Here is a 26,447-nt window from a genome sequence, read left to right as displayed (position 1 = left end):
GTGCTGGCAACCCATAAAATTGTAAACTAGGCTTAACAGTTAAAACAATTACCTCCTAACTGTCATGTATCTGTCAATGACAGCTAAACTGTATAAAACAAAGAGACCTTGTTCAGGTATTCATCCTGCCACCAGCTGGTACCCTCCAAGATGAATCTTCATCTGATGCTCTCTAGGAGTCATATTGACAGGCTCCTAGGGAGATAATGGATGTGGAAACAGCTCACATTTTCAGCAGGGAGACAAAGTTCATATTCAAAACACACCGAAGGTAGTGCAAATGGTTCATTAAAACTGCAACACAAATGAGGCACAGCTTTGCAGTTTGCTTTGATTATGCACCTCTTGATGAACTATATTTGGCTCCTCGAAGCTGGATTCTGAGATAATTTCATCAAAGATGCATCAGTCTTCAGTTGTAACATTAGCATTCTGAAAATACCCACTGACATATTTTATATGTGCATAAGATTCCTGAATTCTTTGCAATGTTTAATGTGACTTTATAGCAGGTTCAATATATGTAATAATTAAGGTGCATCATTGTTTAACCAAGGTTCAATTAAGTTCTTTAAATATGATTGCTCAGTGTAATTTGTTGAATCAAATTTCAAGTTAATTTATAAATTATCTTTCCATCAGCCTCTAAGTGAAACCAAAGAATAATTTAAAAAATGTTTATCTTTCTGTAAATCCTCCCCCCTCCCTGAAAAATGTGCCAGGAGTGATCGTACAGGTGCCGCTGCACTGCACAGGCAGCTAGAGGCCAGGTTCATGCCTATGATTTTACATTTGTCAAGAGGCGGAGAGCATGACAGCTCCCACAACAATGTGCAGCTAACAAATGCCCAATGGTTAATGTAACATTGCTCACCGGGCTGGTGAACATACCATGTATTCTTCTGACCTATCTGTTAATATTACTAGAAAACAGATCCAGGGGAACTTTCCCCAAATCATTGCTGTCTGTCCTTGTCTCATTGTTGATCGGGTTGTTGCATTTAGATGTCAAACTGTTCAATGTTTTGAATGCTGGTTTACTTTTGTATTTTCTGGGTTTGCACATATAGATTTGTATGTAGTGTATGCGACCGCATGAATCTGTGACCACATGTATATAATTATACATGAGGAAGCCATTTATCTGTGCAGTGATGCTCTTTGGGAAAAGCAACATGGAGGGACAGAAGATACAGAAGGTTGAAAGCGCTCACCACCAGAGTCAGGAACAGCTTCCTCCCCTCTGTTATCCGGCTTCTTAATTGTCATTTCATCAGCTAGGGTACTGTCCAATTCACCTCAACCCAGTTGCAAACATTGGACTTTGTCTATTGAACTGATGCGCTACAATACTGAGAGCTATATTCTGCACTCTGTATCTTCCCCTTTACACTACCTATTGTACGTATGAGTTTGGCTTATTTGTATTTATGTATAGTTTTATTTGATCTGATTGGATAGCATGTAAAACAAAGCTTTTAACTGTACCTTGGTACAGGTGACAATAATAAAGCTAAACCTCAACCTAATTTTTGGTTTTTAGGAAATAGTACCAGTTTCAGGTGTAGCAATGCCCACACAATTAAAAACATCCACTAATGGACTATCTTAATAGCATTACGTCAAGACCAAGTGCTTGTGTCAGGAGATATTAGGAAAGTTGATCGATTGCTCTGATTAGGGTTCCTTTTCAGGAACATCTTAAAGGAGAGGAATGAGATAATAATGTAGTACATAAGTAAGTAAGACCCTACTTAAATTGCAGGACAAATTAAAAAAAAGTGCACCTGAATTGAAACAGGTAGACAAAATGGCAATTAAAAAAACATTATGCCAATATTTTGCTGTAAACCTACCAATTTGAGAATGCTCTTCTGTATGCTATACAGTAACAGAATTCTCATCCATGGCTGTGTGTATTGGATGAGATGCAATGTCATTTTGCTTTGTCCATTTTTGCAAGCTGCACTGTATTGTAAGTGGTTTAACAGTTGTACAGCTGGAACAGGCCATTCAGCACAACTAGTACATGGTGATCAAGGAGTCTTCCTGAGCAAGTTCCATTGGCCTCCATTTGGCCCATATCCTTCGTGTACCTGTCCAAATGTCTTTTAAATGTTGTACTGTAGTGGGTCTGGACGCAGCAGGAATCAGGCAAGACGCCAGGTAAGGATTAACAGTAATTTTAATGTAGCATCAGAACATTCACTCTCTTCAGTTTCCCGCATGAGTTCACTCCAGCCCCTTCAAGCAAACCCCGTAGCTCCAGACCCCTCCCCAGCCCTGTCCACTCAGTGCCGAGGGGGATGACCCAGGGAGTGGCCTAATCCCCAGGCACCGCCACAGGACCCCCCCCCCCCCAAGAACCGGAGGCACGAAACGGACAGGGGGACGTGTGAGACGACCAGCCCGTGTGCGCACCACGGCGGTCGCAGGAACCGGAACCACTCCGCCAGGGGAAGACAACCGTGGGGACGCTGGGGGTAAGGGCCGGAACGCAGGACGACCCCGAGGGCGAGGCCGTGCCAGTAGGACCGGCTGGCTAATGTCCACGTGTGCCGGCTTCAGCCGCGAAATAGAGACTGTCTCAGGACGACCCCCCATGTCCAAAACAAAGGTGGCAGAGCCACGCTCGAGCACCTTGAATGGTCCTTCATACGGACGCTGAAGGGGCGTCCGGTGTGCATCACGGCGCAGGAAAACAAACGGACAGTCCTGCAGAGCAGAAGGGACATGCGACCGAGACGTCGGCACCGGTGCCAGCTTGCCCACCGTCTCCGAAGGCGTTGCAGGGCAGCTGACGGTTGTTCCGCCTGACCCTGGGCTGATGGAGTAAACTCACCGGGCACTGTCAGCGGGGCCCCGTACACCAATTCAGCCGAGGAGGTGGCCAAGTCCTCTTTGGGCGCAGTGCGGACGCCCAGTAAAACCCACGGCAATGCGTCGACCCAGTCCGGGTCAACGAGCCGGGCCTTCAGGGCGGCCTTGAGCTGGCGGTGGAAGCACTCCACCTGGCCGTTTGCCTGCGGATGGTACGCAGTGGTGCGGTACAGGTTAACCCCCAGTAGGTGAGCCATGGCTGACCACAGTTCGGAGCTGAATTGCGGCCCCCGGTCGGACGTAATGTCGAGTGGCACCCCATACGAGCGGATTGGAGTCCCGTTTGCCGCGGCGAGGAGGGGGCCGTGTTTACCACAACGGAGGTCAGCATTCGAAGGGGGAAGAAAGCTCACCTCAGTCCCTGTGTCCACAAGGAAACGGGCCCCGGTGTGGCGATCCCACGCAAACATACGATGAATCTGGCAGGCCGCCGAAGCAATCACTGACGGCCGGCCCCTGCGTTTCCCGGGAACGAACAGGGCTGCCGACATTGACGGGAGAAGGGCCCCAGCGCCGGTGAAAGTAGCACCAGCCCCCTCTGCTGGCGTCTGTGGAAACGGGCGGCTGTGCAGGCCGATCCGACCACCAGCGACCTCGGGTGGAGTGTGGAGGAACTGCCGGCAGGCTGTGCAGAGAAGACGTGCTGCCGGCCGGGTGTACTGTCACTGCCGGATCCCACTGCGATGGTCGTTGAGGAGCGGTGGAGATGCGTGCGATTGAGACCCCTACCTGCGGGTCGTCGGAGGAACTTCCAGCGTGTCAAGGGCCAGCTGACGGGCCATCCAAAGTTCATCGGTGCGCTAGCCCACCGCCTGCATGTCGGTGAACGGGTCGTTGGTGAGCTGCTGGCGGAGATCGGACGGCAGCTGCAGCAGGTAAGAATGTTTAAATAAAAAGCAGTGCTCGTGGTCGTCCATCAGGGCCAACATATCGCCCAGCAGTACCGACGGGCGGCGGTCACCCAGGCCAGTCATCCGGAGGATCTGGGTCGCCCGCTCGGCCTCGCTGAGGCTGAACTTCTGCAGGAGGAAGGCCTTGAGGCCCTCATACTTATTACCCGCCGGGGGGGCGCGGAGGAAAGGTCGGACCCGTCGCGCGGTGGCCTGGTCGAGGGCACCGATAACATAAAACTTGGTGGCGTCGGCTGTCACGCCCCGCAGTGTAAACTGCGCCTCGGCCTCGTCAAACCAGAAATCAGGGTCGTCGGTCCAAAGGGGAGGCAGCTTCAACGCCACAGCGTGGAGAGCGGTGCGGTCGGCAGGGTCCACGGGGTGGGGTCCGGCAGGGTCCAGAGGCGGCTGACCGGCAGGGCCGGGTAGTGCATGTTGAGGAGCGGTCGGGTCCATTCACTCTCTTCAGTTTCCCGCACGAGTTCACTCCAGCCCCTTCAAGCAAACCCCGTAGCTCCAGACCCCTCCCCAGCCCTGTCCACTCAGTGCCGAGGGGGATGACCCAGGGAGTGGCCTAATCCCCGGGCACCGCCACAGTACTAGCCTTTAAGACTTCTTCTGACAGCCTTCGACTTACTGACAGACTTGATAATTGAATCTATCATTTGGCTTTGCCACTGGTCCGACATCGGAGACCAGTTCTGCCAAGGTTCATTATTCTGCTGAATCACTTCAAGCCTCCTTTAATTTCACTGATGATTATAAGGCAAATGATTTGAGGGTGAAGAGGAGGCCAGTTACTTTTTAAAGATTGTTTTGCTTTGCTTTAATGTTTTTATTCATTTACACATTTTTGTATGTTTTCAGTCAGTGCATTATTATTTTTAACATATTTGGTAGATTTTAATCCTTGTAATTATTTACTTCAAATCTAATTGCTTTTAAATGACACTAAATGTAAAAATCATTTAAAAACGATTAGAAATCAATTACAGCTTTTACAGCCAGGAAAGTCTGGTTCACAGCTTCGCTGGCTGTCTGTGTGTTTTGGAGTGAGGCCTCTTTATTGTGCCTCCCGAGACCTTGCCACAGTCTGCCAGGCGTCCAGAGTGTTAGTCATCAACCACAGAGCTAATGGATGGCAGGACCTGGGCCGAGTTTGGACTTGGGTATTCGAATACTGAGGGACCTCAAGTTTATGGAAAGTAGGATGTGGGAGGTCAATCAACGTGCATGTAAATATTTGAGCCAAGAAGTAGCAAAAGCGTACTTGAAGGTTTTGTCATCAAGTGAACTGTGAAACCAGGCCAAATCAGGCGATGTCACAGAGGTAGAAGCAGGTAGTCTTAGTGATGCTTTGGATATGAGATCCATGTGTATGGGCAAGAGCAGACGATAGGGGATATTCTGAGCAAAGGATGCTTGAAAAACAATGGATTCAATTTCACCAAGAAATAAACAGTTAATATTTTGGCACTATTCATAATTGTAGATTTGGGGCATAGAAACATAGAAAATAGGTGCAGGAGGAGGTAATTTGGCCCTTCGAGCCAGCACCGCCATTCATTGTGATCATGGCTGATCATCCACAATCAGTAACCTGTGCCCAACTTCTCCCCATATCCCTTGATTCCAGTCGCCCCCAGAGCTCTATCTAACTCTAACGATGTACATATTAATAATTTTCATAAATGATTTGTGGTGTATTTCTTCAATTTGATTTACTAATAAACTCAATCATTTCTATTGTAATTCATTCTAAAATCTTAGATCTATAAACTGATTTGTAAGTTCCTGGAAAAGCAGCTGTGATTTTAATGACTATCATAGTTTGCATTATGATAGGTTCCAGTCTTAGTTGGACCATACAGTCAATCAACCAATATTTATATAATTCTAAACTGTCTGGTGGCAGAGTAGCTTTTTATCTGAAAGTTGCAGAAACATCAATAACTTTTCTTGATTGTTTCATCTGGTTATGGATTAGATCGAAGAGCTATAAGATAATTTTTAATGGATAACTATGAAAATGAAGAACGTGAAATTAACTGCTTTTAATGCTACAAGTTTTGCATCTGATAATGGCAAATGTTTCATGGTGTATTAACTTATTTGAATGTTAATGAACTGGTATTTAAATTACATTGCCCTGTGATGAACTTCTGACCTTATATCCTCTACCCCCCATACCATACTTCCTCCCTCTTCTATTTATACTCTGTGTACATTTGGTGTACATTGCTTCCCAATCCACTATTGCCCTGATTATTATAAAAGAACATCGTACTTGCATTAAATAGCTCCATGGCGCTGTACTTTCTATCCCTGCAGACAGGATCGAATAATCCTCTTAAATCTGCACACTCCTGGAGGCCTCTGATTAGTCGTGTGCCTCAGGGTTCAGTACTGGGCCCATTGTTCTTTGTCATCTATATCAATGATTTGGATGTGAACGTACAAGCCATGATTAGCAAGTTTGCAAACGGCACAAAAATGGGTAGTATTGTCCATAGTGAACATGGTTGTCAAATATTTGCACCAGGATCTTAATTGGTTGGAAAGGTGGGACAGGTTGATGGAATTTAATACAGAGACGTGTGAGGCATTGCATTTTGGGAGGTCTAACCAGGGCAGGATGCACACAGTGAATGGCAGGGCTCTGAGGTGTGTTGTAGAAAAGAGGGATCTAGGAGAGCAAGCATATAGTTCCTTGAAAGTGGCATCACAGGTGGATACAGTGGTCAAGACAGCTCTCAGCACATTGACCTTCTTCAGTCAGAGTATTGAGTATAAAAAGGAGGTCATGTTGCAGTTGTACAAGACATTGTTGTGGCCACTTTAAATTATTGTGTTCAGTTTTGGTCACCCTGTTATAGGAAAGATGTTATGCTGGAAAGGGTGCAGAGGCTTTACAAGGACTTTGCCATGATTTGAGGGCCTGAGCTCTAGGGAGAGGTTGAGCAGGCTAGGACTTTATTCTTTAGAGCTCAAGAGGATGAGGGGTGATCTTACAGAGGTGTATGAGATCATGAGAGGAATAGATAGGGTAAATGCACACTTTTACCCAGAGTAGGGAAATCAAGAACCAGAAGACGTAGATTAAGGTGAAGGTGGGGGGGATTTAATAGGAACCTGAGGAGAAACCTTTTTTACACAAAGGATGGTAGGAATGTGGATTGAGCTGCCAGATGAGGTAGTTTAGGCAGGTACAATCACAACGTTTAAAAAAACATTTGGATGGGTGTATGGATAGGATAGATTGAGAGGGATATGAGCCAAATAGAGGCATTTGGGCCTGGTGTACATGGGGCATATTAGTTGGCATGGGCAAGTTGGGAAAGTTGGCATGTTGAAGCCTCTGAAAGTTGAGTCACAGCTGGAATCGCAGCGCCACCACAGCCTCCGAAAGTCAGCCAGCTCCACGAGTCCACAGGCTCTATGACCGGAGCCCTCAAGGTCAATCCCAGCTGGAAGTCGCCTGCTCCTCGATGTTAGGCCGCAGCGCGAACAGAGATACGACACGGAAAAAAAGCCGCATCTCAGTTGAAGAAATTGATTAAAAAAGTTTCCCCCACCACCCCCCACATAATACACAACTAAAAATAGACTATTACATACATCTAATATTAACAATAAGACAAAGAAGGAAGAGAGACAGACAGACTGCAGGCTAGTCGCAGATGCAGCGCCACAGCTTTGTATTGGATACACCACTTGAATCCAATTTTTTTGATGACTTTCCTTTGCAGTACCTCAGAATGTTTTACTATGATAAAACTGGTTAACTTCAGCTTAGGAAATAGAAACATAGAAACATAGAAAATAGATGCAGGAGGAGGCCATTTGGCCCTTCGAGCCAGCACCGCCAGTAATTGTGATCATCGCTGATCAATCAGTAACCTGTGCCTGCCTTCTCTCCATATCCCTTGATTCCACTAGCCCCTAGAGCTCTATCTAACTCTCTTTTAAATTCATCCAGTGAATTGGCCTCCACTGCCTTCTGTGGCAGAGAATTCCACAAATTCACAACTCTCTGGGTGAAAAAGTTTTTTCTCACCTCAGTTTTAAATGGCTTCCCCTTTATTCTTAGTCTGTGACCCCTGGTTCTGGACTTCCCCAACATTGGGAACATTTTTCCTGCTTTTCTAGCCTTTTCTAACTTGTCCAGTCCTTTCATAATTTTATGTCTTTATAAGATCCCCTCTCATCCTTCTAAAGTCCATTGAATACAAGCTCATTCTTTCCCATCTTTCCTCATATGACAGTCGCGCCATCCTGGGGATTTAACCTCGTGAACCTGCGCTGCACTGCCTCAATAGCAAGGATGTCCTTCCTCAAATTAGGAGACCAAAAGTGCACACAATACTCCAGATGTGGTCTCACCAGGGCCCTATACATCTGCAGAAGGACCTCTTTACGCCTATACTCAAATCCTCTTGTTATGAAGGTCAACATGCCATTAGCTTTCATCACTGCCTGCTGTACCTGCATGCTTACTTTCAGTGACTGGTGTACAAGGACACTCAGGTGTCGTTGCACTTCCCCTTTACCTAATCTGACACCATTGAGATAATAATCTGCCTCCTTGTTTTTGCTGCCAAAGTGGATAACCTCACATTTATCTACATTATACTTCATCTGCCATACATCTGCCCACTCACTCAACCTGTCCAAGTCACCCTGCAACTTCCTAACATCCTCTTTGCAGTTCACACTGCCACCCAGCTTTGCGCCTTCTGCAAACCTGCTCGTGTTACTTCTAATTCCATCGTCCAAATCATTAATATATATTGTAAATAGTTGCGGCCCCAGCACTGAGCCTTGCGGCACGCCACTCGCCACTGCCTGCCATTCTGAAAAGGACCTGTTTATTCCTACTCTTTGCTTCCTGTTTGCCAACCAATTCACTATCCATGTCAATATCCTACCCCCAATACCATGTACTCTAATTTTGCCCACCGATCTCCTGTGTGGGACCTTATCAAAGGCTTTCTGAAACCCCAGAAACACTGCATACACTGCATCCACTCATCCATTTTACTTGTTACATCCTCAAAAAATTCCAGAAGATTAGTCAAGCAGCATTTCCCCTTCATAAATCCATGCTGACTTGGAGCAATCCTTTCACTGCTATACAAATGCGCCGTTATTACCTCTTTAATAATTGACTCCAGTATCTTCCCCACCACCGATGTCAGGCTAACTGGTCTATAATTCCCCATTTTCTCTCTCGCTCCTTTCTTGAAAAGTGGGATAACATTAGCTATCCTCCAATCCACAGGAACTGATCCTGAATCTGTAGAACATTGGAAAATTATCACCAATGCATCCGCAATTTCTTGAACCACCTTCTTGAGTACCCTGGGATGTAGATCATCAGGCCCTGGGGATTTATCAGCCTTCAGTCCCATCAGTCTACCCAATACTATTTCTCGCCTAATGCAAATTTCTTTTAGTTCCTCTGTCTCCCTAGATCCTCCATCCTCTAGTACATCTGGGAGATTGCTTAGTGAAGATAGAACCGAAGTACCTGTTCAACTCTTCTGCCATTTCCTTGTTACCCATAATAATTTCACCTGTTTCTGCCTTCAAGGGACCCACATTTGTCTTTACTAATCTTTTTCTCTTAACGTACCTAAAGAAGCTTTTACTATCCTTCTTAATATTCTTGGCCAGCTTACCCTCGTACTTCATCTTTTCAGCCCGTATTGCCCTTTTGTTACCTTCTGTTGTCCTTTGAAAGTTTCCCAATCCTTTGGCTTCCCGCTACTCTTTGAGTGTGCCTGGGAAACACCCACTTCACGGGTAATGCAGCCTTTAAAAATTAAAGTTACCTTCTACACATGTTCTCATCTGGAAAAAGGGCTGAAAGATCATTGATGTTTTTCCTTGTCTGAAGCACAGGGTGGACGCAGGTGAAAGCCCAGTTACTGATAACAATGTAAAGAGTCAATCAGCACTGCTGCAGGAGAGTGTGCAATTTAATAAAATAAAAATTGAAAACCAAATCATTCTTCCAGGTCAATGAAGCTTAAATTGTCCTATACGTGATGATTTCATTTTTAAATTAGAAATGAAATGTTCTAGAGAGAGAAAGATGTTAGTAATATGTTTCCTGCTGTCAGTCTGTATTTATTAATCTTTTGTGCAATGTCTAGGTAGTAAAGGTTGTTTCTTTTTCTAGCTATGCTAACAGTGCTCTCTACACTCAGGCATTCTAGTAATGCCAACACCACCTGCCTCAACTACATTGTTATCAGTACTCCTCAGTTTATCCATAATATGACCAAGGGCTTTTGTAAAATAACATACATGAGTGTTCTTCCATGTACTGACTGAAATGCTGACATTGAAACATGTCAATCTTTTCCAGTAATGTTGGCAATTATGTCAAACTTTTCCTGTAATTCAACCCAGTTTTAATATCCATATATCCTCTACAAGGCTCTGTAAATCTTGGGTATCATAACAATGAATTAATCTCTATTTTAATATTTAGCGTACAAGGATCACAATACTTTGTAGGGTTCTGTGGATGGCCACCAATTTTGATTCCTTGCATTCACAATTAGAAATGTTCCTTATTCTCTCCTATAATTAGGCTTGACCATCTCTATTAGTTGTCCTTTTAGTCAAAGATTGCCATTATTCTTCATCTGTTGTGTTCCTTTGTGGACTGTTAATAATGCTGCAATTTTAATATCAAAAATTTGAGAAGCTAGCAGTAGAACACAAAAACAATAATGTACTACTTTGCTACATTTTGGATAATGGTTTTTCTCCCTGGGCAGAAACAATTCTTTCACTCACACTTTGTGCATGCTGCAATATGTTTCTCTTTCTATGCTGCTCATTTTTAGCATCACATTTCTTAAAAATGCCATTTAATTGCTCATCAAGCATGCCTATAATACAGTATATTTTCTGAATGAGTGGGCTTATGCTCTCTCTCACTTGTTTTACACGATACTTTGTTAGAGCATTACAAGGGAAATTGTTTGAGCATCTTGAACAAAGAAAAATCTTGCGCATACTGGAAATCTACTGGAAATAGTCTTGGTGTTTTAAGCATTTGTATAGAAACAATACTGATTGGAAAAAACTGGTTGAGTGATTGTGTTGCAATACCTGCATCAAATGATTCCTCTTGTATTATTTACCTACATCACTACCTTAGGACCAGCATTATTTTCAGTGACCCTTTCATCTTGTAGCACACTCACATTAGTTTTCTGAATAGATTTGGATGAATTTGGGGGGGAAGACATCATTGTTGCTGTTGTTCTAGTTTTGAGGAATACTTTCAGTTCCCTGCTCCTGTACCAGAAATGCAGTTCATATCCTAGCAGATTGAACTCAGTACCTGATGTCACAATTAACTGATGTGGATAGCCTCCAGAGTTGCATTCACATTGATTGCCTGAATGGTACTTATCTTAGATAGAAAGTAAGTGCTTTGTATAATGAACTTTGTTGGTTTCTAAGAATTGTTCTTTCTTCTTAACAACTACATTGTAATTAGCTGAAGCCCTGAATAAAAAGAATAATGATTTTTGTTTTGATGTGTGTTTTTTTTGTACGTAGATTTGTATCAGAACCTTCACTTTTCAATAATATGATTTATTTTCTTGGCATTTGTTATCTAATGCTTCTGCAATAAGAAATATATCTTTCTGCTTTGTAGTTCAGGCACATCTTTGCTGCAGTTTGAGATGCGCATCTGGGTCATAAGAATTATTGATCATAATTACATGGAAAGGACAACTCCCATCGGATCATTTTAAAGGCTGGATTGAGTCCAAGTCGCTGCACTTCTAGCTGAGTTAATGCCAATATAAATCCCTATTCTCATCAAGATGACCATTTCAAGATAGTGGAAGAGATCAGTCATTGCATATCTCACAATTCCATTACTGAAAGCCACATTACAAAATTAACATTTAACAATCTATTGATATTTTATGGTTGCTGTGAGACCTCGTACTGAGTTGTTTAATAACATATTCTAATACCATTTGTAGTATTATAAAAATGATGCCCAAATCAGAAACATTTGTATTAAGATATTCCTTCCAATCACATAGGAAGCAGCCCATTCTCTTTGTGCCTCTTAATATTCAAACACATTCATTAGATTCATTCTGGAACAAAAAGCTAATGGCTGGCAGCAGAAAAGAAAGAGGGATGAGATTTAAAATGACTTATTTTAATGACTTACACCGCTCCCCTCCCCCAAGGTGTCCCCCAAGGCTCAGTCCTTGGCCCCCTCCTCTTCATCCTCTACCTGTTCCCCCTTGGTCAATTAATCCGCCGTCATGGTCTCAACTTCCACTGCTTCGCCGATGATATCCAGCTCCTCATCTCCACCAAGTCAATCTCCACCACCACACACTCTACACTGACAAAATGCATCACTGAAATAAAATCTTGGCTTCAATCAAATTTCCTCAAACTCAACTGCAACAAATCTGAAATCATCATCATTGGTCCAAAAACGCTCACCAAATCCACCCAAAACTTCATCCTCAATATTGATGGTCTCCCAGTATCCACCTCCCCTCACATCCGGAATCTTGGAATCATCTTTGATCAAACCCTCTCCTTCGACAAACACATCAAACACATCACAAAGACAGCCTGCTTCCACCTCAAAAACATTGCCCGTCTCCGTCCATCCCTCTCCTCCACAGCTGCAGAAACCCTCATCCACGCCTTCATCACCTCCCGTCTGGACTACTGCAACAGCCTCCTCTATGGCGCACCCTCAAAAATCATCAGTAAACTTCAATACATTCAAAACTCCGCTGCCCGTCTACTCACCCACACCCCGATCCGTGACCATATCACCCCCGTCCTATACAAACTCCACTGGCTCCCCATCCCCCAGAGAATCCAGTACAAAATCCTCCTCATGACCTACAAAGCCCTCCATAACCTGGCCCCATCCTACCTGACTGACCTCCTCCACAGGCACACTCCCACCTGCACCCTCCGCTCTGCTGCTGCCAATCTCCTATCCCCCCCCATCCGGACCAAACTCAGATCCTGGGGGGACAGGGCTTTCTCCATCGCTGCTCCCACCCTATGGAACTCACTACCCCAAACCGTCAGAGACTCCTCCTCACTCACCACATTCAAAACATCACTGAAGTCTCACCTGTTCAGTACTGCCTTCAACCACTGAAGGTCACCTCACCTTCTGTCTCCTTTCTCTGTTCGTTTACTTATTTATCTATTTATTCACTTCCCTATGTTCTTTAAATCCCTGTAAAGCGTCTTTGAGTGTATGAAAAGCGCTATATAAATGTAATACATTATTATTATTATTATTATTTTGATAAAACAAAGCTCCCTTGGGCAACAAAGCTTGAGCCATTGTAGGCTTTCTTTCCAAGTCAAGCTGAGTTATCCTACATATTGTTTCATGCATCAATAGTGATTGTTTTATAGCCCATACTCGAGACGGTAAATTGTCAGCTGCATAGCAATTGTTAATTTTTTCCACATCATTGTTGAACATTATGTAACTACTAAACCCTTTTATTTTCACACAAAACATATCAATGCAATTAGTGAAAGTTAGCAACTTTTTTTTAATGCATTCAAAGAAAATGGTATATTTACTACTTTCACTTTCTCTTTAAACTGGAATGAGCTCCAACAATTGCACAACTGTGAAACCAGTTCCCTTAATAGGCATTTAGAAAGATCAACAGCAGTCTCGATGCATACGTCTACTTGCAGAGTGTACAAATTGGAGCATAAGGAAAGGATAGAAAGCATTGCTCCCCTGGTATAAGGAAATGGTGAATTGCCTTCAGTGGGGGTGAACATTAACCAAATCATTCCACAGATATCAAGGGCAATCACACATGAGGTCAATGAGATCTCGGGAGGGTTTCACATTTGGAAAGGGTGTGCATAAGGATTCCAACTTTAAGGGAAAGTGTCAAGTTGGGAATGTAAATTGCTCGTCTCAATTATATTTGATTGCTCAATTAATGTAAGAATAATAATATCATGGAGAGTTAAATCTTGCAACCACAAAATGGAAGCAGCTCCGACTGAGTAAATGGTTTAACAAAGAGCTTGTGCTGTATCTGATTTATGGTTTAGGAAGGTCAGATCCTTGGCAAATGAGCAGATAAGGAAATATTTTCACAGATGGGCAGACAGCTATGGGAACATCAGTTCCTTTCATCAGTGAGAATGAAATATTATTACAGCAAACTGATAGCTCTGATGGGAAAACATGCTTTTCATTTATTATTTAGTTACTGCAATTTTAACAGAAGTATAAGGTAATTACATTGTATCATTGGAACTGATAAGCACAGAAGAATCTGGTGCCTTGGAGAGGGATCAAGAAGGGCTCGATTCGAATCTCTGACTGATCCCACAGGAAATGGATTCGACCAGGCCGGGATACTTTAATAGGCCTTAATCCCTTAAACGTTACAGATGCAAGTGTCCACTACTCATAGATAGTGTGGGCTAATATTTATTTCAGCATTGATAATCATCGCTTTAATACTGGTATGTTAACATTATATGAACATATATATATGTAACTGATCTTAACCATGCAGATGTCATGTTGAATCATCACTCCTTTCAGAAAATTACAAATGATATAAACTTGACCATTCATTCTCTAATAATGATCCAATGTTGAAAGTGCCAGTCACAATGCCGAAGATGTTCAGAGGAAAATCTTCTCTTAGTCAGTAAATCTGGGTCAAAAATATCTTTCTTCCATTCTGATTTTGTAAGGGAATTCATGGCTAATGAGCCCCATGAGGGAACTGCAGATTCTTTCACAGTTATGGCAGGGTACAGATGAAGGGGAGAGTGGGTAGGTTGCTTGTGAACAGTGTGCTCCTTCAATAGCTTAACAGGGCTTCTGTGTCAATGTCTGTTGTGAGGTTCTCATTACCATCCCAAAAACGTCTTCTTCATTTACAGCGGCCATGGGACAGAAGTTCCCAGGAGCCAGCATTGTGCTTCTTCGAGGAAGCTTCAAGCATATCCTTGAATCTTTTTCTCTGCTTACTTGGCAACATCCTCTCAAGGTGGAGAAGCCAGAATTGTATTGTTGACTGATAACTAGGTTGTTTAAAAAATATAGCAATTCTAGGTTTTCCGGGAACCTTTTGCTTCCTACTGTTTTTCCCATGTGAAGCCATAGTCATGAACATGGTATGCTAAATGCATAAAAAGTATAATGGCATTATTTTATGGTAAATTGTGCCAGCAGTGAATTCTAATACACATGACTTTCATTATAGTTTCTGTCTATGATTGTAGGTTGGGACATCATGAATATTCTTCAAAGTTATCAATATTGGCTGGAAAAGTAACAGAAACATTAGCACAGAAAAATTCGCACCTGAAATACAGTTGGAAATAATCTTGCAATGTAATTATGTTTTGTTATTCAGCTTTCTAACCTAGTAATTACAGTAATGCATCTCTATGAACACTGTAGTGTTTTAAATATTATAAAATTAAATCAATTAAATTGCCCCAATATTTGCCCTTTTCTGAGTAAATGTCTCACCTCTCAGCTTATCCTTATAACTTTTTTTAAAGTATGTATTAATCTAATAGATTTTCTATGAATCTTTCCCCTGCTACAATAGTCCTCATGTGTTTCTCTAATCCTCAATATGTTATTCTGAATACTTTATCATCTGTATGAACACTGTGATTATTTTTGATTTTTAGCACTAACAATAGACACTAATACCATTGGGTTTCACTGTAGACTTTTCACATTACACATACGTTACTCCACAAATTAATTTAAGGTTTTGTTGAAACATAATGTTAAAACAGTGTAAACTAAGATGTTTAAGGTGGTTGAAAATTTTGTTCTATCATATTTCTGTTTCTTCAATGCAGACTTCATTGCAGACTTCTTCACATGATATCTCAAGACCCATGGAAAGGACATCTTCCATGCTTACATTGTTAATGTTTTGATTCATGCCCTATCTTGCATGTGCTAATCTTGTTTTCTACCATCCTCAAACACATGTGGATTGAATTATTATGTTTGTAGTGATCATATATTAGAAATCATTCTGACATGTAAATTAGTTATTACATTTCAAATCTAGAATGACAGTAAAGGCTTTTGGGACATTCTGAAGTAGTGAAAGGTGCTTTGGAAATGTAATTTGGTTTGTTCTTTATGTACTGACATGTTTTTGTTTGCATTGAATCTTGGTGAAATTCCAGGGATTAGTAACTTTTCTATTGGCGCTAGAATGAGAAGACCAATGGATAAATGTGTTTAAAAATGAAAACAAAAATAAAATAAAGTTGTCAGAAATGTATAAAAGTGCTGATTTGCTGATTTTGAATTATTAGTAATTAAACCGCCAGGCCTAATTAGAAAATAAACTGTTGACTGAGAGTGATTTACATGTTCTTCTAGCAATCCGACATTCCATACAACTAAAAATGTGACCGCTTTTGCTGGGGCATGTATGTAAAAGTGTGCGTGACGTGCTTAATAATTCTTTGGCTGTGAGCGCACACTCCACTGCCACATCCCCACCACTTTCTCAAGCTGATGTGTCTCTGTTCCAGTGTCCTGTGATGAGGAACTGTTTTAACTTTTACTAATAACATATTTATGTTCCACAGTCCCTTCATCATTAATGAATACATGGGTATAAGAAATGAAACCTTCATGAAGTTAGCAGCAGTTGGAACCTGGATGGGAGATTTTGTCACTGCCTGGATGGTAAGAATAACCTTTCTTATATTGTATAACTACAGTATGTGATTCAACTTGCCATGTTATAGCAAATGTGTCATAATGTAGACAGAGACATTACCTACCTACTTATATGGCTTACCGAGTTTCAGCAGCAGGATAACATATTTGAATGTTCATCATTCTTTACATTTGCTGAATATGTGACTTATGCTTTTATGTTCATATAAAATGAGATGGAATAGTAAAACTCCCATTAGCAAAAATGTATCAAATCTATCGCATGAAAAAAGCATGACACAAACAACTTTATTACTCCATACAAATGTCGCTCGAACTAAAGGTCTTATTCACATACTGCACGTGGTAGAAATTCTGACTGCAAGAGAATACATTAGTCTTGACGGTAATGGTTTTCATTTTATCACCATCACCAAAATTATTACTTTTCCCCAGCAACTTAAATTCATGGCAGAAAGATGCTATCCAAAAGAACTGCATTTTCTATTAGCAAAAATATGTGCCCTATTGCGCTCAATAGATGGATTTTCCAGCTAGGTTGTATCTATTGATCTTTCTTGTATTATATTGACTGCTGATGAAAATGTGAGATGCTATCTTATAATGGGGCACAGAGTATCATGTTGTCAAGTTAAGACGTTTGTGCTAAAACTCTTGTGTTAATTTTATTTATGGGTCAAGATCCAACAAGATACTGAATTTGCACTTTGCTTCAAACAATAAATTTATTGTATGAGCAAACCATATATTTTCAAGAGAGGATATATTGGAATTCAAATCTGATCAATTATGTGCATTGGTCAAATTCATCTTATTGTCGACGATCAAAGTGTTATGATGCAAATCTCATGTCATTCATGGAGTTCAGATCTCCTGTCACAACGAGAGTTGAGTATCGAGGACTGTGACATATGCCTTTAATGTTAGAGCAATTTCCTTAATATAAATGGATAGTTGGCAGATCTCACAACTCAAGAGGTGGGTTTAAGATTGAATGCTTGCTGCTTTTTCTATCCATTTCCATTGATGGTTTATCAATAAAATGATTAAAATCATTCACTGCCACCTGCCGATCTACATATATTAACATATCAAATAAATTGTTCTAGCTATCTTGAACCTTTTCTACTTAATTAGTTATTGAAGGAAAGCATTGAACCAAATGATAAAAGTTATCGGAGCAGAATAAAAGAAACATAATGTTGGAGACATTCAGAGGTCCTTATTGCCAGCACCTGTACAAAGAGGGCCTTTGCCAATGACTAGTGGTGGTCCACAGAGGTCGGTGTTGGGTCCGCTACTCTTCACATTATATCTTAATGATATGGATGCGTCTGCGACCTGTTTGAGTTGGCCACGGGAGCCAGGGGAAACCGCAGGAAGAGCGAGGCCATGCTCTTTGGCAGCTGGCCCGACTGATCTTCCATCCCCTTCACCATCAAGCCGGACTTCTTGAAGGTGCTGGGGATCTGGTTCAGGGAAGCTGAGGCGTGTGACAGGAATTGGCTGGAGTGGATAGCCAGGGTGGGGAAGAAACTGGAGCTGTGGAAGCAGCGCTCCCTCTCCATCACGGGGTCATCATGTGTGAGGTGCTCTTGGGGCTGCAGCACTTGGTGCAAGTGTGGCCTGACCCGCCCTCCTATGTCACAGGGCCGTCTTCCGCTTCATCTGGAGGTCGAGGATGGACCGGGTGCGACGGGTCACAATGCACAAGTTGGCAGACAACGGGGGTAAAAGCGTGCCCAACGTCACCCTTGCCCTGATGGCCACCTTCGTGTGTGGCTGCAACAGGCCAAGGCACGTGGGCACCAAGTGTCACTACCTGCTGAGGTTTTACCTGTCCCCGGTGTTGCGAAGGATGGGCCTGGCGCAGTTGCCACGCAATGTGCCAGTCAGCTGGACATTGCCGCAACATCTGTCGTTTGTGGAAAGTTCTTCCAACACCTTTGCCCACAAGTGCATCGGGCAGTGGTCAGCATGGAACGTCCTGCAGGCACTGCATGGAAATGACTCCATGGATCCTGTGGCGTGGTTTCCAGAGCAGACCGCCCAGCTTGTCTGGCGAAATGCCTCATCGTCAGAACTCACCAACAAGCACCAAGACCTGGCTTGGCTGGCGGTGAGGGGAGCCCTCCCAGTCAGATCCTTCCTGCACCACCGGAACATCACCATCAGCGCACGCTGCCCTCAGGATGGCTGCTCTGGAGAGGAGACGGTTGCCCACCTCTTCGCAGAGTGTGGATTTGCAAAGAGAGTCTGGAAAGGTTTGCAAGGGTCCTTGTCACGATTTATTCTGAACAGCTCCGTCACAGAGGACTGTGATTTACGGACAGTTCCCAGGGACGCATTCAGAGACTGACATCGAGTGCTGCTGGAAGGTCATCAACTCAGTGAAAAACGCTCTTTGGTCTGCCTGAGCTTTGTTGACCTCCGAGCGGAGCGAGATGTCCGTCAGGGAATGTTGCCGACTGGCCCACTGCAGGCTGCAGGAGTATGAGCTGAGGGACGCACTGAAGCTGGGTGCAGCCAACGCCAAGGCTCTGTGGGGGAGGACCACAGTCTAGGGTCCTTCCGCTGCTGGACATGGGGGGGCAGGGTGTAGTGGAGACGCCCCTCAAAATAAGGGAAGGGATTCTACGCCAGTGGGCCACATGAGTGGCAAGGGTGGGGGGGTAATTTTGTGTAATTGGTATATTGAATATCTGTATTGAATGTATGTATAGCCTCCGAGAATGTCGGATGGAGTTTTGGAAGGAATATGTTTTGTATATATTTACTTCTTTGAATAAAGTATTTTTTGATAATTAAAAAAAAGGATGAAGGGATTGGTAGCTTTGTGGCCAAGTTTGTGGATGATATAAAGATAGGTGCAGTGGCAGGTAGTGTTGAGGAAGCAGGCTGTAGAAGGACTTGGACAGGGTGGGAGAGTGGGCAAAGAAGTGGCAAATGGGATACAGTGTAGCAAAGTGTGCGGTCATGCACTTTGGAACAAGGAATAAAGGCATTGGATGTGCAAAGGGACTTGGGAGTGCTGGAGCAAGATTCCCGAAAGGATATTTTGTAGGTTGAGTTGGCGGAAAGGAAGGCAAGTGCAATGTTAGCATTCATTTCAAGGGGACTAGAATATAAAATCAAGGATGTTATGCTGAGAATTTATCAGGCATTGTTTAGACTGCATTTAAAATATTGTGAGAAGTTTTGGGCCCCAGATCTGAGGAGGGATGTGCTGGCATTCGAGAGGGTCCAGGGGAGGTTTATGAGAATGATCCCAGGGATGATTGGGTTAACGTATGTGGAGTGTTTGAAGGCTCGGGGCCTGTACTCGGAGTTTAAAAGGATGAGGGGGGACCCCATAGAAACCTACCAGAAAATGAAAGGCCTAGATAGAGTGGATGTAGAAAAGATGTTTCCAATAATGGAAGAATCTAGAACCAGATGACACAGCTTCTGAATAAAAGGGCATATCTGCCCCTGCTCACAGCGCCGGAGACCCAGGTTCCATCCTGACTCCATGTACTGTCTGTATGGAGTTTGTAAGTTCTCTCCTTGACCTGCATGACTTTTCTCCCACACTGCAAAGACATACAGGTTTGTAGGTTAATTGGCTTGGTATAAATGTAAATGGTCCCTAATGTGTGTAGGATAGTGTTAATTGAAAAAAAAAGCAATTTATAGATTCCTGATTATTAAGGAGGTTAAAGGTTAAAGGGAGAAGGCAAGAGAATGGGGGTGAGAGGGAAATGTAGATCAGCCAAGATTGAATGGCCGAATTCTACTCCTATGTCTTATAGAGAAAGGTTAACATATCTGCTGAACAATATCCATTGTGAAATAGGTCTATGCTAAAGTTATGTAGATCTGCAGTCACAGTGAGAGAATGACAATATTTTGTCTGACATTGTACGATTCTGGATCTTGTCAAAGCCATCTTATGAACTTTGCATTGCATTGTCAATGGGAAAAATAATGCCTTTGATGCATGAACACAAAAAAAAACTGAATATGCTTTTGCTTTTATTTGGATCTATAGAATTCTTGCCATTGAGGGCGTGCAGCGTAGGTTTACTCGGTTAATTCCCGGAATGGCAGGACTGCTGTATGTTGAAAGACTGGAGCGACTAGGCTTGTATACACTGGAATTTAGAAGGATGAGAGGGGATCTTATCGAAACATATAAGATTATTAAGGGGTTGGACACGTTAGAGGCAGGAAACATGTTCCCAATGTTGGGGGAGTTTAGAACCAGGGGCCACAGTTTAAGAATAAGGGGTAGGCCATTTAGAATGGGGATGAGAAAAAACCTTTTCAGTCAGAGAGTTGTAAATCTGTGGAATTCTATGCCTCAGAAGGCAATGGAAGCGAATTCTCTGAATGCATTCAAGAGAGAGCTAGATAGAGCTCTTAAGGATAGCGGAGTCAGGGGGTATGGGGAGAAGACAGGAACGGGGTACTGATTGAGAATGATCAGCCATGATGACATTGAATGGTGGTGCTGGCTCGAAGGGTCGAATGACCTACTCCTGCACCTATTGTCTATTGTCTATAATGCACTTTTACTAAAGGGAGTTAAAATTGAAAATGAATAGCATTAATTTAAATTAGAATTTGTATGTTAGATCGATGTATCCTGGTTGTTACATAAACATAATGTTGGAGACATTCAGAGGTTCATATTGTCAGCACCTGTACAAAGGGGGCCTTTGCCAATGACTAGTGGTAGTAACATAAAGCAATAGTTATCTTAGCAATAAATTCAGTACAAGCAGTTGTCCAGGCTCAGCTCAGGCATAGTACCAGTGATCAAGGTTGAATTTCTTTGCTCATCTGTTTGATACTTTGTAGGGAATAGCAATGATCAAAACTTAGTCAAGTGACCTTCACTGTAAATCTATGAAACTACAGATGGTGGAATTTGCTAAATGTAAGAGCAGACCCACGAGGAGATTCTTTGATTTGTTTGCTCCGCACACCAATGTATCACCGGGTGGTGCCGCACGATGGCAGCCTCGCCAACAGTCTGTCTCGTCCTTTTCTTCTTTTGTTGTTTTTAGCTTGTTGTTAAATGTTTGTTTTAGTGTATCCTTAATTTTGTATTATTTAGGGGTAGGGTGGGGGAAACTTTTTAAATCTCTTTCCTCGACGGAGATGCGACTTTTTCCGTATCATATCGCACTGCTGCCTAACATCGTGGAGCTGGCAGTCCCTTTGCTGGGGATCGACTTTTGGGAGCTCCAACCGCGGGAGCCTATGGACTTAACATCGTGGAGCTTGCGATCCCTTTGTCAGGAATCGACTTCAGGAGCTCTAACCACGGGAGCCTGCATACTTAACATCATGGAGCTTGGTTAGGGACCGACTTCGGGAGCTCTAACTGCAGGAGTTTCAACCGCCCCGATCACAGGAGCTAGGTTCGCCCAGACATGGGAGCTTCGATCGCCGGCTGCGGGAGCTTCGATCGCCCTGACTGTGGGGGAAAAGGAGGGAAGAATTGCCTTCCATCACAGTGCGCTGTGGTGGATGTTTATGTTAATTTTAATGTAGTTGTGTGTCTTGCTGCTGTTTTGATATTACTGTATGGCAAATCAAATTCATTGTATGTTACAATTGACAATAGACAATAGGTGCAGGAGGAGGCCATTCGGCCCTTCGAGCCAGCACCGCCATTCAATGTGATCATGGCTGATCATTCTCAATCAGTACCCCATTCATGCCTTCTCCCCATACCCCCTGACTCCGCTATCCTTAAGAGCTCTATCTAGCTCCCCCTTGAATGCATTCAGAGAATTGGCCTCCACTGCCTTCTGAGGCAGAGAATTCCACAGATTCACAACTCTCTTGTTCTTACATACTTGGCTCATACATTCTTTGTATCTTGTATATAGAGTTCAGGACAATAGGAATCAAATTGAGGAGCAGCCTGGTTGGATATGTTTTCAAGATCTATCTGTGAGCCGATTTGTCTGTTGGCCCCCATTGCCAGAAAGGTTTGGATATCTCACAGCCTGAATTGAATATTATAAACCTGATTAACCTTAACTGTTATTAAAAAAATAGAGAACTTTACATTTTTGCCCCATCATTTAATCAAACAATCACAGAATCTTTAGAAATTCATTTTATTGGTTTATTTCTCCCATTTTGTGAGTTAAAATAAATTCATAGCTATTTGCAATTATTTCAGTAATTGGGAAAATCATTGTTATTTCAAGATAAGTAAAGATTTTGTTCAAATCAAATAATTGGTTAAAGCTGCAGAACTTAAATTTTTTAAATTTTGTTTTAAGTGCAGACAATGCTAATTCAGATATACCAGTGCTGTATTATCACAATTCATTCTAATGAAATTTGAAGATTAGTGACTTGCATCATATTTTCATTAATTTTTACACTCATTGTATGATTTAACCTTTGGCAATGGATCCTTTTTTGCTTTTGAGTGATTGTGGTTGGTAACAAGCTTTGTAAAATTGATTAATTACAGATGAAAGGTTCTAAGATTCAATCACAGCAATCCCATCTTTAAAAAAAAAAATCAGCTGTATAAATAGAATTTATATGCTTTTTAACTGATCTCTAGTTGTTGGTTTAGATCAGATAATTGCACACATGCCTCAGTTACAAGGTTGCGCGATCAATCTATACTCAAAGACCTGAACATGTAACATAAACATCATACTTAAAGAAAGCAGTTTTATTAAGAGTACTGTGTTTTTTAGGATGAAACCCTACTCTCAGGCCCAGGCAGTCTGTTTCAATAAGATAAAATATCACAGTTATTTGTCTGAAGAAAAGAATCTAGCCGAATATGTGGCTAATGTTCATCTCTCGGTCAAAGTTCATCTGTCAGCCAACATCATCGAAGCTAATCATCCAATATATATTTAAGCAGTCTCTGCAATTCACAAATAATAAATAGGCGGCAAAGCATTACAGTGTCTTGAAGATCTGGAAGTTGCACAAACTTATTCACTTTTTTGAAATAATTATTACAAGTGAGTTCTTATCTGAACATTGAAATTTGGACTTTTGTTGTAATTCATCAGACCCCCAAAGAAGTGAGTTTTGATCTGATCATTAAAATTTGCACTTTTGTTGTAATTCACCAGATTTCCACAGTGAATGTAAATTAAAAATGCTAGAAATAGAAGATCAAGCAACTGCGAAGAGAAAAAACAGAGTTTACATTTCAGGTTGGTCAGCATTAATTCTGTTTCTCTCTCCACAGATGTTACCTGACCTGATGAGTATATCTAATACTTACTATGTTTACTTTAAATTTCCAGTATCTGCTACATTTGGATTTGTTACTAAGGGGACAGCTTTACCTGTGCCTTTAACTTCCCTGTGCAACTGTGAATGGTTGTTTCTCAGTGTGACTCTTTTTCAGACAGATCAAACCTGTCGTTCCCAATTAAATCCTCCTTTTGGAGCATTGTGGAGCAATAAGTTGATACAAAACCCCCACTAAGGGCTAGAGGAACTCAGCTGGTCAGAGAACATCTCTGGAGAACAAAGCACCGAATAAAGGGTGTACCAACGTTTCTAGGTAGTAGCCAAGTAGGTTTCAGGAAGCCTTTTTCTTTGAATAGGGGGGTACTCACAAAAAAAAATTGTGACCTCGGTGAAAAGCATGATTATTTTATCCAGGATATCACAAAATGCTGGAGTAACTAAGCAGGTCAGGCAGCATCTCAGGGGAGAAGGAATGGGTGACATTTCGGGTCGAGACCCTTCTTCAGATTGATGTCTGGGGGGGGCGGGACAAAGAAAGGATATAGGTGGAGACAGGAAGACAGTGGGAGAACTGGGAAGGGGGAGGGAAAGAGAGGGACAGAGGAGCTATCTAAAGTTAGAGAAGTCAATGTTCATACCGCTGCGCTGTAAGCTGCCCAAGCGAAATACGAGGTGCTGTTCCTCCAATTTTATCCAGAATCATGTGCAAAAATTAACTCAATGACAACAGGCCGATTTTGCAGAATCCTGGAGTTGGCTTGAATTTTAAACACTTAAATTTTAATAATAAAACGTGATTCATAATGATTAAAATATTTAATAAAATTACAATAGAAACAGGAATATTAGCAAAGATTATATTACCAAGATTAATTAAACAGAATTAAAGATTAGGCTGGATTACAGGGTATTGCAGGATAATGATTAAATTGTTGAGTCATTATCCAGAGAACTGATTTATTGAACTGGAGATAAGATCTGGAAGCAGCTGGCAAACTTAAATTAGGTGGTTAAATAAATCTGGGAAAATAGATAATATCTATTGTGGCCACGAAAGTGGTAGATTGCTATAAAAAGCAGTCTGAATCACTCAGAGAATTAATTCTGCTGTCCTCACCTGGTGCCCTCAGTTGAGGAGGCAATTGGGACAAGAAATGCTTCCATTAGGCTGTATAGAAAGAAATCATGAATAAAATAGTTCAATAGGTATTTATAGGTAAGGTAGGTTTTAATCTTAAAATATTCAATTTGCTGTCAGTTTCACCTCTTTAATCTTTCCACATTTTCTCTGTGTTTTCTTGTTGGATTCATGTACGCTATCATTCTCTTCAATTGGGAATGTAATGGAGCTGTTATGGGTTAGCACCTCATTTCGGCAGTGGCGTAGATTATAAATAGTCTTGCTGCACCCCTGAAAACCTATGACAAATAAAAGAAAGATACCCCTAGCGTCTGCGCCTGCGAGATGGTGGCGGAAGATGATTCACAGGTGGATTACCCGGCTACAGACCACGGAACGGAAAAGACTACAAGTAGGATCAGCGCATCAATGAGGGACAGCGGCTCACTGGTAGGGGGAAGGGAGCTCCAGGTCTGTTCTTGTGGTTGGCAGAAAGTAACGACAGCAAAGGACCTCATAATACATCAGGGAAAGAAGATGTGCTTGTTAGAGGGAGTGCAGGGAAATCGCATTGAACAGTACTTCTTGAGAAGTCAGTCAAGTCAGTCGATTGAAGTCCAGCGACAGGTAAAAATCCACAGTTCGCAGGATATCATTACCCCTGTTACTGATGAGGAGGGAACAAGCACTGTAGAGGGGGATGTAGGTGGTGGTGAGGTTAATCTGCCAGTCAGGGAGAAGAGCGGTGGGCTGAAACCTAGAGTTAAATGGCCTAGGGCAAATGAAAGGAAGGAATGGGAAACTTAATATAAATTTGGTAAAGGTGTTAGAGAGTCTGAAAGGGACAGTGAAAACCAAATTAGATAAGGTGGGAGAGATTATTTATCAATAAGGTGCGGACAGGTTTGGTGTTATTGAGAAAAAGAAGGTGCAGGCTCTACAGGTGGTTAGATCTAGACGTGAGCAAGAAATTAAGAGATTAGTGAAGGAGAGGAGACAGTTGAGAAAGCAGTGGAGAAAAGCTACAGCTGATGAGAGAGAGGGAATTAATGTTTTGCAAGAAGAGTTAAGAAATCGGTTAGCAGTATTAAGGAGGGCAGAACACCTTAGGAGGAAGCGAAAGAAGAAGGAGCGAGTCAGGTCAGCATTTTATAGGGAACCATTTAAATTTGTAAAAAAAATGTTTAGTCAGGTAAAAAGTGGAAAGCTCAAAGCTTCAAAGGAAGAGTTAGAGGAATATTTTAAAAGGACATACTCGGATCCAGAAAAGAAAAGGGGAATGGGTTTCCCTCCAGATATACCAACCTTAGGAGAGATAGAGCATAAGCTAGATGTTTTGCCACCAAAGTGGAAGGAAGTAGAAGCAGTAACAAGGTGTGCAAAGGCTTCTACGGCAACCAGGGGCGAATGGAGTCTCTTACCGGGTATATAAAAGTGTACCTGATGTGCTTAGATTCTTGTAGAGGCTCTTGCGAATAGTTTGGGAGAAGCAGGTCATACCAAGGGTTTGGCTTAGAGCGGGGGAATTTTCATTCCTAAGAAGAAATAGTCTCCAGAGTCAGTTTAGGCCTATATG

The 26,447-nt window shown here is 42.3% G+C and overlaps 1 protein-coding gene across 3 annotated transcripts in view; it reads left to right on the top strand.

Moving 5' to 3' along the window:
• The window catches only part of tmem117 (transmembrane protein 117), a 247,047-nt gene that overhangs the window by 111,754 nt on the left and 108,846 nt on the right, over positions 1–26,447 (top strand). For all 3 annotated transcript variants that reach the window (XM_078417298.1, XM_078417299.1, XM_078417300.1), the window contains exon 4: positions 16,425–16,524. In XM_078417298.1, coding sequence (XP_078273424.1) covers positions 16,425–16,524 — 100 coding nt within the window. The remainder of the gene's footprint in view (positions 1–16,424; positions 16,525–26,447) is intronic.

The sequence above is a fragment of the Rhinoraja longicauda genome, chromosome 20 (assembly GCF_053455715.1).
Source record: "Rhinoraja longicauda isolate Sanriku21f chromosome 20, sRhiLon1.1, whole genome shotgun sequence".
NCBI classification, from domain to species: domain Eukaryota; kingdom Metazoa; phylum Chordata; class Chondrichthyes; order Rajiformes; family Arhynchobatidae; genus Rhinoraja; species Rhinoraja longicauda.
This window is presented reverse-complemented; position numbering and strand designations above follow the sequence as displayed.